Consider the following 13,115-nt stretch of genomic DNA (forward strand, 5'->3'; position numbering starts at 1 on the left):
AAACTCTAGTAAGCTGGGAATGCAGACCACCAAACATTTCATCCTGCATAGAGGTGTCTGGGGTATCCTGCAACTGCATAGTGTTCCATACTGCGTGCAGGAGCTCATCTGCGTCTGCTGCTGAAAAGAGATATATTTTCCCTCTTCCTATTGAATCTTCCTTTTGTCCTGATCCGAATTTTCTGAAACATCATCTGAGGAGGGGCTGGATTCTCTAAGCCTTTTCCACGATCTCTGCGGTTCCATTTGGATGGTATGAGGGAGATTCAGGCTCGAGATGGAAGCCTGGACCTCCTGTCTTATCATTGACCTCATGTTGGTCATTAGTGATGTCTGCTCTTCCCCGACAATCTTAAATGTACAGAGCGGTTTCCGCCAGTTTTTTGGCAATTTAGCGGTGCAAATGGGACATTTACTCTTCCCGGATTTCTTCTTTTCTGCTGATGGGGTGGAAGGCTCTCCCTAAAAACACACAGTGATTTCAGTATGATCTCTGAGTGTACAGGGGATTAGAATGGAATTGTGGTATGGCTTTGTGTGAGTAGCCTATTCATGTGCCCCTGGCTCTGCTCTGGTCCCTCAGGTCTGGCTGTTTCCTCCATTGAAAATGAGCAAACTGACCGGGTGCTCCTTAATTTCAGGATGGCCGTCGGTACATACAGCGCCCTCCCCCTTATATGCGCTTCTTTACCTGGTTGATCCTGCTCATTCTCGACCGCGCCCCAGGCGGCGTGACCAAGCTGTCAAAGGGCCTCTCCACGAGGCCGGCGCACCGCTGAATTCTGCTGCCCGGCAGACACTGGAGCCCGGAGATATCGCGGCCAGAAGTGACACGGCCGTTGCGGCCGCTGTTACACCAGCCCCGCCAGTAAATGATTTTCAGCAGCATGGCGCCCGGTCCGAGAGCGGAGGAAGAAGCAGATCCGATCCCAGGATCAGCGCTACACTGGGGCTGGCTGAGGGACCCCCCATCGCAGGTATCAGCCACAGATATCTTGCGGTGGCAAGGGAAAGGCTGGGCCCCCCGATCCTCACCATCTGCAAAGCACCGTCCAAGGACACGCTTACCGTTCCTATCCCCCGTGGGGACAGGAAAAACACTGGTGGGTGGTAAGGGGAGGGTCCTTTTAACCGCTCGTTGTTCCTGTCCCACTGAGGGTAAGAAGGACGTCCTCCCCCATGGTGCTGCCAGGTGGTGAACTGGAAAATACCTTTAATATTGGTGTCTGGTCTCAAATTAGGAGCTTGGGGTCTGATTTATTATTACTGGGTTTTAAGTCTGAAGTCTGAATTATTTGAGGTGTTTAAGTCTGTTTGATTTACCGTATATACTAGAGTATAAGCCGAGATTTTCAGCCCATTTTTTTAGACTGAAAGTGCCCCTTTCGGCTTATACTTGAGTCATTGTCCCAGGGGATCGGCAGCTGTCACATCCTACTCAACCTCCCGGGCGGTCTCTGCACATCCCTTATTCTCAGATGGCCTGTGGTGCCTGCAGCTCTTCTTGTGTTCAGCGGTCACGTGGCACAGCTCATTAAAGTAATGAATATGGACGCAATTCCACTCCCATAGGTGTGGCGTGCATATTCATTACTTTACCGAGTGGTACCATGTGACCGATGAACACAGGAACAAGCTGACAGCGCACACCAGAGACCAAGAGAGAAGAAGGGACTTGTAGAGATGTGCCAGGATGGGGTGAGGAGGACGGGGGAGGGTGAGCCATGCGATATTCATCTGTCGCTGTGTCTTCCGCGTCCTCTGACTGTGACGTTCAGGTCAGAGGACGCGATGACGTGTTTAGTGTGTGTCCTCTGCCTGAACAATCACGGCAGAGAGCCGGAAGACACAGCGGCGCGTGGCGGTGGAACGGGGACAGGTGAATATCGCAAGTGCTGGGCGCCTGAGCCAGCGGCAACACCGGCACCTGATCCCATAGCGCGCCAGTGTCCCCGCCTGTTCAGGCACTCGGCGCGCAGCGATGAGAGGTGAGTATGTCATTTTTTATTTATTAATTTATTTTTTTTAATTGCAGCAGCATATGGGGCATATTATGCTATGGAGCATCTTATGGGGCCATCAACCTTTATGGAGCAGCATATGGGGCATATTATGCTATGGAGCATCTTATGGGGGCCATCAACCTTTATGGAGCAGCATATGGGGCATATTATTCTATGGAGCATCTTATAGGGCCATCAACCTTTTGGAGCATTATCAGAGGCAAATTATTCTATGAAGCATCTTATGGGGCCATCGATAACCTTTGTGCAGCATTATATGAGGCATATTTTAATATGGAGCATTTTATTGGGCCATTATTAACCTTTGTGCATCACTATATGGGGCATATTTTTGTATGGAACATCTTATGGGGCCCATCATGAACTGTTTCTGATATTCAGAATCACAACCTACAGATGTCTCAATCAATTATATTTTTATTGGTATCTATGTTTATCTTAGAAATTTACCAGTAGCTGCTGCATTTCCCACCCTAGGCTTATACTCGGGTCAATACGTTTTCCCAGTTTTTTGTTGCAAAATTAGGGGTCACGGCTTATACTCTGGTCGGCTAATACTCGAGTATATACAGTATTTATGAGGTTTGAGTCTGGTGTCTGAATTAATTTTAGATATCGGAGGAGATAGAGTCTAAATTATTTTTGCCCATTTTGTGTATGTGGTCTGAATTAAAATGGCAACCTGAGGGTATGGGATATTAAATAATTTCTAAATAGGTTTGGCACAGTTATATGCTCTTTTAGCTGTGTATATAATATTGTAGAATAAAAAAGGACAACAGAGTTAATGTGTGCCTCTAGTGCTCTGGTATATTTCAATGTGCCATACAAAAACTAAAAATTGTTTAAGAACTGTTTATAAAAGGGATTCATAAATTATTATAGAAAAAAGATTCTAATTTATTAAAACCCAATAAAATTAAATAATAATCTTACCCACGATACCAAATGCGGACACAGCTCGCGATAATCCCGCTGATCCTTTCTGTCCCATTTTAGTACGGTTTCCAAGATCAAGGCGACCAAGAAGCTCTCGTACTTCTTGCTGCGTATATACATGCTGAATCAAAAAAAATTGTTTGAATATTAAGCATTCAGAATAATTCCACGAAGTGAAACACAATATACATTTATATTTCTTTGACAGATTACATGCTAAAGAGTTCAATACAGTGAAAAAGCCTCCTTCATGTCTCCTAGTGTTTCATTGTTAGCATTAATCCCCATGTGACAGTGCCATGAGATGAAGGAGAAAAGAAAACTTATAGAATATGGATAGAGTACTGAATGCAGGACAGTGGCAGGAGATACTGGGAGCAGTCCAGTAAATGAAGGGAAGAATGAAGTCTAGTCATCCATGTTCACAGCAGCAGCGCTTCAGGGCATGCCTTCAAAGAAACTACCAACTCAAACTTCAGTTTGGCCACATGGGAGGCCTTTAGCATCTGTCCTGGATTTGCGTACGTGATATGCTTCTATTCCCCAAAATCTGGTGAGTCTAATAATCAGGTTTTATCCAAGGAAGCAAACTTGTTTTGATAATATGTTAACTTGGAGCAGGGGGGGGGGCGGGACGGGTTTATTGATAAATCCGTTTTCTTTGGGGTTTTTTCACTGCCACCTTTCTGACTGCTTACTTGTGTGTTGATTTTTGTAGCAAGAGTGATCCCAGAAATTCAAAATGTTCTTAAAAATCAATGTATGGAGTGCTCAAACGGTGAAAAGCTTCAATTTCCTTGTGTTAGGACTGGATTTTCAAGGCGATCGTGAGCTGGGCTAATCTATATTATTGCAGATGCAGCACAACAGGAGCTGAAATGGCACCATGCTTTCCATTCACTTTGGTTAGTAAACCAGTAGGGGTCACATCAATGGGATCTTCACTGATCAGGCATTGATGATACAGTATATCCTAATGATATGTTATCAATGTTTTTAAGAACCCGTTAAATAAAATCATCAGATTATTCATTGTTCTTATATGGAATTATCAAGGCTTAGACAATACAAAGTTAAATTGATTTGATGTATTTTTCCATACTGGAAAAAACAATATGTGAAGCCGTAAATATGGGTCCACAATCAGTAAGTGTACAAGGTCTGAAATATAATTGATAGTACACTAAGGCAGCTACAAATCTGACATCTATTAGGATAGTCGAAATTAATATATTTTGTTAACGCTTTACTTTATTTCTAAGGTTCGCTTGTATAAATACAAAGGACAAGGAATATCGGCACATTTATACATTAGTACAACATAATATTAATTTTATTTCTATAACACCAACATATTCCACAGCGTTTTACATTTTAGAGGGGACTTGTACAGACAATAAAAGACATTACAGAATAAGAATAATCAGTTAAAACAACAGACACCAAGAGGAATGACAGTCCTGCTCGTAAGCTTACAATCTATGAAGAAATAGGGGAGACACGAAAGGTGGATGGTAACAATTGCTTTCATTGTACAGTCCTGCAATTAAAATAATAAATATGGTGTTCATGTAATGCGCATGAACTGGTAACAAACCAGTATGCACAAAAGTACAGACACAGAGGGCTATTAAATGCATAAGGCGTGTGAGAACAAGATACAAGCATCCTGGTTATGAAGAAAATTTGAATGGGCAACACAGGGATAGTTAGATACAGTTGTGGCCAAAAGTATTGACACCTGTGCAATTCTGTCAGATAATACTCAGTTTCTTCCTGAAAATGATTGCAATCACAAATTCTTTGGTATTATTATCTTCATTTAATTTGTCTTAAATGAAAAAACACAAAAGAGATTGAAGCAAAAAGCAAAACATTGATCATTTCACACAAAACTGCAAAAATGGGCCAGACAAAAGTATTGGCACCCTCAGCCTAATACTTGGTTGCACAACCTTTAACCAAAATAACTGTGACCAACCGCTTCCGGTAACCATCAATGAGTTTCTTACAATGATCTGCTGGAATTTTAGACCATTCTTCTTTGGCAAACTGCTCCAGGTCCCTGATATTTGAAGGGTGCCTTCTCCGAACTGCCATTTTTAGATCTCTCCACAGGTGTTCTATGGGATTCAGGTCTGGACTCATTGCTGGCCACCTTAGAAGTCTCCAGTGCTTTCTCTCAAACCATTTTCTAGTGCTTTTTGAAGTGTTTTTTTGGTCATTGTCCTGCTGGAAGACCCATGACCTCTGAGGGAGACCCAGCTTTATCACACTGGGCCCTACATTATGCTGCAAAATTTGTTGGTAGTCTTCAGACTTCATAATGTTATGCACACAGTCAAGCAGTCCAGTGCCAGATGCAGCAAAGCAACCCCAAAACATCAGGGAACCTCCGCCATGTTTGACTGTGGGGACCGTGTTCTCTTCTTTGAATGCCTCTTTTTATCTCCTGTAAACTACAGTCATGGCCAAAATTTTTGAGAATGACACCAAAATTATATTTTCACATGATCTGCTGCCCTCCGGTTTTTATTAGTATTTGTCTAATGTTTATATCACATACAGAAATATAATTGCACTCATATTATGAGTACCAATAGGTTATATTGACAGTTAGAATGAGTTAATGCAGCAAGTCAATATTTGCAGTGTTGACCCTTCTTCTTCAAGACCTCTGCAATTCTCCCTGGCATGCTCTCAATCAACTTCTGGACCAAATCCTGACTGATAGCAGTCCATTCTTGCATAATCGGGCAGCATGGTGGCGCAGTGGTTAGCACTGCAGCCTTGCAGTGCTGGAGTCCTGGGTTCTAATCCCACCCTGGACAACATCTGCAAAGAGTTTGTATGTTCTCTCCGTGTTTGCGTGGGTTTCCTCCGGGTACTCCGGTTTCCTCCCACATTCCAAAGACATACTGATTGGGAATTTAGATTGTGAGCCCCATCGGGGACAGCAATGATAATGTGTGCAAACTGTAAAGCGCTGCGGAATATGTTAGCGCTATATAAAAATAAAGATTATTATTATTATAGATTATTAATCAATGCTTGCATTTTGCCAGAATTTGTTGGTTTTTGTTTGTCCACCCGTCTCTTGATGATTGACCACAAGTTCTCAATGGGATTAAGATCTGGTGAGTTTCCAGGTCATGGACCCAAAATCTCTATGTTTTGTTCCGTGAGCCATTTAGTTATCACCTTTGCTTTATGGCAAGGTGCTCCATCATGCTGGAAAAGGCGTTGTTGGGCGCCAAACTGCTCTTGGACGGTTGGGAGAAGTTGGTCTTAGAGGACATTCTGGTACCATGAATAACATGGCTGTGTTTTTAGGCAAGACTGTGAGTGAGCCGATTCCCTTGGCTGAGAAGCAACCCCACACATGAATGGTTTCAGGATGCTCTACAGTTGGCATGAGACAAGACTGGTGGGAGCGCTCACCTCTTCTTCTCCGAATAAGCTGTTTTCCAGATGTCCCAAACAATCGAAAAGGGGATTCATCAGAGAAAATGACTTTGCCCCAGTCCTCAGCAGTCCACTCCCTGTACCTTTTGCAGAATATCAGTCGGTCCCTGATGTTTTTTTCTGGAGAGAAGTGGCTTCTTTGCTGCCCTCCTTGAAACCAGGCCTTGCTCAAAGAGTCTCCGCCTCACAGTGCGTGCAGAAGCACTCACACCAGCCTGCTGCCATTCCTGAGCAAGCTCGGCACTGCTGGTAGTCCGATCCCGCAGCTGAAACAGTTTTAAGATACGGTCCTGGCGCTTGCTGGTCTTTCTTGGGCGCCCTGGAGCCTTTTTGACAACAATGGAAGCTCTCTCCTTGAAGTTCTTGATGATGCGATAGATTGTTGACTGAGGTGCATTCTTCGTAGCTGCGATACTCTTCCTTGTTAGGCCATTTTTGTGCAGTGCAATGATGGCTGCACGTGTTTCTTTAGAGATAACCATGGTTAACTGAAGAGAAACAATGATACCAAGCACAAGCCTCCTTTTAAAGTGTCCAGTGATGTCATTCTTACTTAATCATGACTGATTGATCGCCAGCCCTGTCCTCATCAACACCCACACCTGTGTTAATGGATCAATCACTAAAACGATGTTAGCTGCTCCTTTTAAGGCAGGACTGCAATGATGTTGAAATGTGTTTTGGGGGTTAAAGTTAATTTTCTGGGCAAATATTGACTTTGCAAGTACAGTAATTGCTGTTAAGCTGATTACTCTGACATTCAGGAGTATATGCAAATTGCCATTAGAAAAAATGAAGCAGTAGACTTTGGAAAAATTAATATTTGTCTCATTCTCAAAATTTTTGTCCATGACTGTATATGTTGATGGCTTTGCCCAAAAAGCTCTACTTTTGTCTCATCTGACCAGAGAACATTCTTCCAAAACGTTTTAGGCTTTTTCAGGTAAGTTTTGGCAAACTCCAGCCTGGCTTTTTTATGTCTCGGGGTAAGAAGTGGGGTCTTCCTGGGTCTCCTACCATACAGTCCCTTTTCATTCAGACGCCGACGGATAGTACGGGTTGACACTGTTGTACCCTCGGACTGCAGGGCAGCTTGATCTTGTTTGGATGTTAGTCGAGGTTCTTTATCCAACATCCGCACAATCTTGCGTTTATACCTCTTGTCAATTTTTATTTTCCGTCCACATCAAGGGAGGTTAGCCACAGTGCCATGGGCTTTAAACTTCTTGATGACACTGCGCACGGTAGACCCAGGAACATTCAGGTCTTTGGAAATGGACTTGTAGCCTTGAGATTGCTCATGCTTCCTCACAATTTGGTTTCTCAAGTCCTCAGACAGTTCTTTGCTCTTCTTTCTTTTCTCCATGCTCAATGTGGTACACACAAGGACACAGGACAGAGGTTGAGTCAGCTTTAAAGGGAACCTGTCACCTGAATTTGGCGGGACCAGTTTTGGGTCATATGGGTGGAGTTTTCAGGTGTTTGATTCACCCTTTCCTTACCCGCTGGCTGCATGCTGGACGAAATATTGTATTGAAGTTCATTCTCTGTCCTCCGTAGTACACGCCTGCGCAAGGCAAGATTACCTTGCGCAGGCGTGTACTACGGAGGACAGAGAATGAACTTCAATCCAATATTGCGGCCAGCATGCAACCAGCGGGTAAGGAAAGGGTGAATCAAACACCTGAAAACTCCGCCCATATGACCCAAAACTGGTCCCGCCAAATTCAGGTGACAGGTTCCCTTTAATCCATGTCAACTGGCTGCAAGTGTGATTTAGTTATTGCCAACACCTGTTAGGTACCACAGGTAAGTTACAGGTGCTGTTAATTACACAAATTAGAGAAGCATCACATGATTTTTCGAACAGTGCCAATACTTTTGTCCACCCCCTTTACGTTTGGTATGGAATTATATCCAATTTGGCTTTAGGACAATTCTTTTTGTGTTTTTTTTCATTTAAGACAAATTAAATGAAGATAATACCCAAAAATTTGTGATTGCAATCATTTTCAGGAAGAAACTGAGTATTATCTGACAGAATTGCAGGGGTGTCAATACTTTTGGCGACAACTGTAAATACGTTGAGGCGGTAGGCCAGTCTGAAAAAATGCATTTTTAGGGCACACCTAAAACTGTGGGTATTGGGGATTAATCAAATTATCCTGAGTAGTGCATTCTAAACAATTGGTTGCAGCACGTGAGACGTCTTCAAGATGGAAGTGGGAGGTTCTGATTATGACGATGTTAACCTTAGGTCATTAGCAGAATGGAGGGCACGGGTAGGGTGGCAGACTGAGACCAGGGAGGAGATGTAGAAACATCTACCTCTCAACATCTCAATGCATACTCTACTCAGATGGGCGTGCATGTTTTCTTATTAACAAAAAGATCAGGCAGTTATAGATTGCAGATCCTTACCTCCCCAACACCTGCCAATGAGGAAAAGTCAGGAATAGTGATGAGCGAACGTGCTCGGATAAGGTGTTGTCTGGGCATGCTTGAGTGATAACAGTGTCTTCGGTGTGCTCTAATACCATCTTAGAATCACCGTGGCTGCATGTCTTCGCAGCTATTTGACAGCCACAATACATGCAGGGATTACCTGTTTCTTAGGAGATCATTGCATGTGTTGCGGCTATAAAACAGCCACTTTACACTGGCGGCTCCCCCTCTTTTAAGCTTTCTCTGTGAGTATACCTTTGTGGCTTCTATGCCTTTTTCTGGCTTTAGAAATATGTAGTCCTGGTTTTCTTCTGTATCTCATTAGGCACTATTCGTGTATAAACGTCACATATTGAGCTCCACTACATCTGCTAGGATTAGCACGGTACGTTGAGCATCACTTGTTGTAGTACCCACCATCATATCTGCTGGTTCACCGTACACCTGTACTTAGCGGGGTTGTTTGCGTATATATGTCTCTGCTACATACTGTGTTATGAAGTGAATATGTATATTGACCTGTTCTTTGATTTCACCTTATGTATATACTTTCTTTATTATGTATTCCCTGATATCCAATGTTGGATATATGGTTATTTGTTTTTGTTTTTGTTACTTTATCACTGTAGTGACTGATGAAAGTCCACAAGGACTGAAACGTTTCGAGTGCTACAAATAAATGCACTATTGGATACTTAAGTTGAGTGCTAGACTTTATTTTTGAAATAAAACAGCCACTTGACATGCAGCCATGGTGAATCTAAGGCCTCTTTCACACGTTCAGATAATTCCGGTACCGGAGAAATCGGTACCGGAGTTATCCATGTCCGTGTGCTCACGTAGCACATCAGTGTGGCACACGTGCGCCAGCCGTGTGCCACCCGTGTGCCAACTGAGGACCACACGGACCGTGCAGGAGACAGCGCTACAGTTAAGCACTGTCCCCTGCTTTTGGTGCTGAAGCCAGCATTCATTCCTTCTCCCCAGCAGCGTTCCCTGGAGAGAAGGAATGAAAATTCAAGGTTTTTTTTTTTGTGTTAAAAATAAAGTTTGTGTGTCACCTCCCGCCTCCCATCCCCTGTGTGCCCGCCCGCTTGCCAAGAAATACTCACCCAGCTCCTGCGATGTATGCTCTCAGCGCCGGCAGCAGGTCCTGTGTGAGCGGTACCATGTGACCGCTTATTACAGTGATGAATATGCGCATATTCATCACTGTAATGAGCGGTACCATGTGCTCCACAAACTTTATTTTTAACACAAAAAAAAACCTTGATTTTTCATTTCTTCTCTCCAGCGAACGCTGCTGGGAGAAAAAATGAATGCCGGCTTCAGCACTACACGCAGGGGGGACAGCGCTTACCTTAGCGCTGTCTCTCCTGCGGGCGGTACGTGCACACGGAGGAGAGTGCACACTGTTCTCTGTGTGCACGTGTGCGGGACGGAAAAAAGCGGACATGTATCCGTGTTTTGCACACAGACACATGGTCCGTGAAAACACGGAGACATGTGCATAGACCCATTCATTTGAATGGGTCTACGTGTGTCAGTGTCTCCGGTACGTGAGAAAACAGTCAGTACACGTACCGGAGACACTGACACGTGAAAGAGGCCTAAGATAGAGCATCTTCGGAGTGCTCTAAGGCTACGTTCACATTAGCGTTATGCTAGTTTGCGTCAGGCGACGCAGCGGCGACACATGCGTCATGCGCCCCTATATTTAACATGGGGGACGCATGCGGTTTTGTTTGTTGCGTTGTGCGACGCATGCGTCTTTTTTGCCGCAAGCGTCGGACCAAGAAAACGCAACAAGTTGCATTTTTCTTGCGTCCAAATTTCGGCAAAAAACGATGCATGCGTCGCAAAACGCAGCATTTTTGCGTGCGTTTTGGTGCGTTTTTATTTGCGTTGTGCGTTGCGTCACCGACGCAGCGGCGCACAACGCAAATGTGAACGTAGCCTAATTCTGTTATCACTCGATCATCCTCCAACACCACCTTATCCGAAGCACGCTCACTCATCACCAGGCAAGAATAGAGGTGAGAGGACCTTTTTGCATAACCCTGGTTCACAGTCCAGATCAGGGCTCTATGGTCATAGACAGGAACTGTGCAAATTTCCTTACCTTCCAGAATGCCAGGTGATTTAGAAGGTTAAAGGCCCCTTCACATTAAGCGACGCTGCAGCGATACCGACAACGATCCGGATCGCTGCAGCGTCGCTGTTTGGTCGCTGGAGAGCTGTCACACAGACCGCTCTCCAGTGACCAACAATGCCGGTAACCAGGGTAAACATCGGGTAACTAAGCGCAGGGCCGCGCTTAGTAACCCGATGTTTACCCTGGTTACCATACTAAAAGTAAAAAAAACAAACAGTACATACTTACCTACCGCTGTCTGTCCCCGGCGCTCTGCTTCTCTGCACTCCTCCTGTACTGTCTGTGTGAGCACAGCGGCCGGAAAGCAGAGCGGTGACGTCACCGCTCTGCTTTCCGGCTGACCGACGCTCACAGCCAGTACAGGAGGAGTGCAGAGCACAGCGCTGGAGGACAGACAGCGGTAGGTAAGTATGTACTGTTTGTTTTTTTTACTTTTAGGATGGTAACCAGGGTAAACATCGGGTTACTAAGCGCGGCCCTGCGCTTAGTTACCCGATGTTTACCCTGGTTACCAGTGAAGACATCGCTGGATCGGTGTCACACACGCCGATCCAGCGATGTCCACGGGAGATCCAGCGACGAAATAAAGTTCTGGACTTTCTTCAGCGACCAACGATCTCCCAGCAGGGGCCTGATCGTTGGTCGCTGTCACACATAACGATTTTATTAACGATATCGTTGCTACGTCACAAAAAGCAACGATATCGTTAACAATATCGTTATGTGTGAAGGTACCTTAAGATTTTTCAAGGTTCTAGATCTTCTTATCTCATATGCAATGTTACGACAAACTGTGCTATGGGTAGGACAATGGGAATGGCATGATCACTAAAAATGTTATCAGGATGTACTCCTGAGAAGGTGCGGTTGGTGATACTTTTAACAGGAACTTTGCACGGAGTGTTACTTTGTCTGTATATGGCAAACTGGTCAATAAACAGAACTACATAAGCTCTTGACCTATATGAATTCTCTTCTTTGACTGCTTCTGAATAAGAGGGCCTAGTGCCTATCACGCCTGCAGGTGGTGCACGTGGTTTGTGGACCCATTATGCCATGCCCGGGCTTACCTAAGTGGGGAGTACCTAAGCGACTACCTGGTGTTCACTTGCGCTCCTGATGGTGGAGTCAGCTTTGAGCTGCAGGTAGTCACCAGGTAGCATGCCTAGGTAGTCACCGGTACTGCAGCTCCTGACCCTAAAAGGGTAGGTACACTGCCATGGTCTCGATTCGGAGTCACAGACAAGGCTGGATTCAGAGCCTGTTCAGACAGGTACAGCTTCAGGATTCGGGTACCGCCGGACCGGCTTCAGGGTAATGTACACTCTTTCCAGGAACAGAATCAGGATTACAAACTAACTACAAAGGATTAGGGCAGGGGACCTGGAATCATACAGTTACACACACAAGAGTTGTAGGGAAACTACAGGGGTTGCTCAGACACCACCCCACTGAGGTGTCTTTTATACAAAATGCCTCCCAGCTATTTGCTGGGGGCATTTTTTGAAGAGAGCACGCTGCCCCTTTAAGAAAAGAGAAGCGCACGTGCATTACGTGCACCATCGGGAAGCCTGTGCAGTGTGCACAGGAGGCATGAAGGAGAAAGCAGGAGACGGGAAGCACAAAGCATGTCCTGTGCAAGGGGAACCATGCAGGCGCTCAGGCATCAGTGTTACAGTCCCACAATTAGGCCTCTCTGGTTATCACATATCACATGACTTTGGGTCAGAACAAAACAGGTACTACACAGGCTTGGCTTGTAATTAATCGGCTGGGTAGATGTCACCTGTTATCTGTCATGCCAGGCCGACAAATCAAATGCTGCGCAGAGGAACCAGAAAGTTAAGGAAATTTTCGTTGCCTCTGCCCACAGTCATAAAGCACAAAACTGAACCGCACACCGGGGTTGTGTAAGGCAATCCGATCATCTCTAGTCAGCAAGCCCACCTAGACATCAGTTTATGGGTGATCTAGAAAACATCGGAAAGGCTCAATCAACATGCAACTAACTTGCAAGGAATGCTTAAGCTTGCTACAAGCATTATTCCAAATGTAATGGCAATATCATGGAGTTGGCAAACTATTTT

The 13,115-nt window shown here is 44.8% G+C and overlaps 1 protein-coding gene across 1 annotated transcript in view; it reads right to left on the bottom strand.

Annotated features, from left to right (window-relative positions):
* The window catches only part of FIG4 (FIG4 phosphoinositide 5-phosphatase), a 683,868-nt gene that overhangs the window by 566,123 nt on the left and 104,630 nt on the right, over window positions 1-13,115 (bottom strand). The window contains exon 4 of the mRNA XM_069726226.1: window positions 2,961-3,084. Coding sequence (XP_069582327.1) covers window positions 2,961-3,084 — 124 coding nt within the window. The remainder of the gene's footprint in view (window positions 1-2,960; window positions 3,085-13,115) is intronic.

The sequence above is a fragment of the Ranitomeya imitator genome, chromosome 5 (genome assembly GCF_032444005.1).
Source record: "Ranitomeya imitator isolate aRanImi1 chromosome 5, aRanImi1.pri, whole genome shotgun sequence".
Lineage (NCBI taxonomy): Eukaryota > Metazoa > Chordata > Amphibia > Anura > Dendrobatidae > Ranitomeya > Ranitomeya imitator.